Source organism: Phaethon lepturus, unplaced genomic scaffold (assembly GCF_000687285.1).
Source record: "Phaethon lepturus isolate BGI_N335 unplaced genomic scaffold, ASM68728v1 scaffold44491, whole genome shotgun sequence".
NCBI classification, from domain to species: domain Eukaryota; kingdom Metazoa; phylum Chordata; class Aves; order Phaethontiformes; family Phaethontidae; genus Phaethon; species Phaethon lepturus.
This window is the reverse complement of record NW_010517807.1, coordinates 1-1,290: the sequence shown is the minus strand read 5'-3', so window position 1 is coordinate 1,290 and position 1,290 is coordinate 1. Positions and strand designations below refer to the sequence as shown.

At 64.0% G+C, this 1,290-nt stretch overlaps 1 protein-coding gene across 1 annotated transcript; it reads right to left on the bottom strand.

Annotated features, from left to right (window-relative positions):
- Window positions 1–215: 215 nt before the first annotated feature.
- Window positions 216–1,242, bottom strand: RBM8A (RNA binding motif protein 8A; the record flags this gene model as incomplete). The annotated part of the gene is made up of 3 exons (XM_010296499.1): window positions 216–261; window positions 645–781; window positions 1,016–1,242. Coding segments are annotated over 3 exons (410 nt in total), but the record flags the coding sequence as incomplete, so codon positions are not given.
- Window positions 1,243–1,290: the final 48 nt, after the last annotated feature.

The following is a 1,290-nucleotide window of genomic DNA, read 5'->3' as shown; positions in this document are numbered from 1 at the left end:
AACACAAGCGAAAATAACCCCCGAAACCTCAGGCGCTGCTTCTTCCCTCGAGTTTTCTTGTCGGAAAACAATAAAATCTGGTAAGAAGCAAATTTACCAAAGCGATGAACTGTTTTACTCCTCAAATACCCCGTCCCCAACGTACAAACCCACCCAGTTCCCCTCCCAGTTCCCCCAGTTTAGACTCAGAACGCACGGGTAGAAATGAGAATCCATCATCGGCGTCTCCTGTCCGGACTCCGGCTCCGTCGGCGCCCGCCCCTGGAAGAGAAGGCAGAGCTGGGGGCAGGAGCAGGACTTTGGGGGTACCGGTGGGCGAGAAGCTGGACGTGAGCCGACAAGGTGGGCTAGTAGCCCAGAAAATCGACGGTCTCCCGGGCTGCCTCACCAGCGGCGTGGCCAGCAGGAGGAGGGAGGGGACTCGACCCCTCGACTCTGCTCGGGTGAGACCCCCCTGCAGCACCGCGTCCGGCTCTGGGGCCCTCGGGCCACGATCTAAGAGCGCTCTGCTACGAGGACGGGCATGTGGGGAGGAGACGGCTGCGGGGAGCCCTTCCGGCGGCCGCTCGATACGGAACGGGGCTTGTAAGAAAGACGGGGAGGGCCCGCAGCGCCGGGCCGCGGGTCGCGGCGGGGAGGTTTACCTTCTCTTCCCTTTCGGGGGCCCTCTCACGAAGCACCAGTCCACGCTGATGGGCTGCCCCATCAGCTCCTGGCCGTTCAGCCCCTCCATGGCCGCCTGCGCCTCCTTATAGGTTTCGTACTCGACCAGAGTGTATCCCTAAGGAGCGGGAGGGAGGCAGCGTGAGCCGCGGCAGAGCCAGGCCCGGGAGTAATCCCTCCCCGAACCCTGCTCCATCCCGGCTTCCGCGGCAGAGCCGGGGAAGGGGAAAGCGCGAGCGCCTGTCACACCCAGCCGCTGCCGGCTGGATGAGTTCGAACGCCCCGTAAGCCAAAATGGAGGCGGCGAAACCGCCGAGGGGCAAGCGCAGCCGCGCTGAGCACCCCCTCCTACCTTCAGGTAGCCCGTCCGTCTGTCGAGGTTCAGGTGGATGTTTTTTATCTCGCCGTACTCTGCGAATTTGTCGTGGATGTCTTCTTCCGTCGCCTCCTCGTGGACTCCCGTGACGAAGAGAATCCAGCCTTCCACCGCTGCGGTGCGAAAGCGGTAAGAGTCACGCCGGGCGCGGGGCGCGCTCCCGCGTCGGCTGCGGGGTCTCAGGGAAGGGGTCCCCCCAGATGCTGCGGTTAAGCGCAGAGCGAGCCGAACGCAGGTGGGAAGGGGAGATG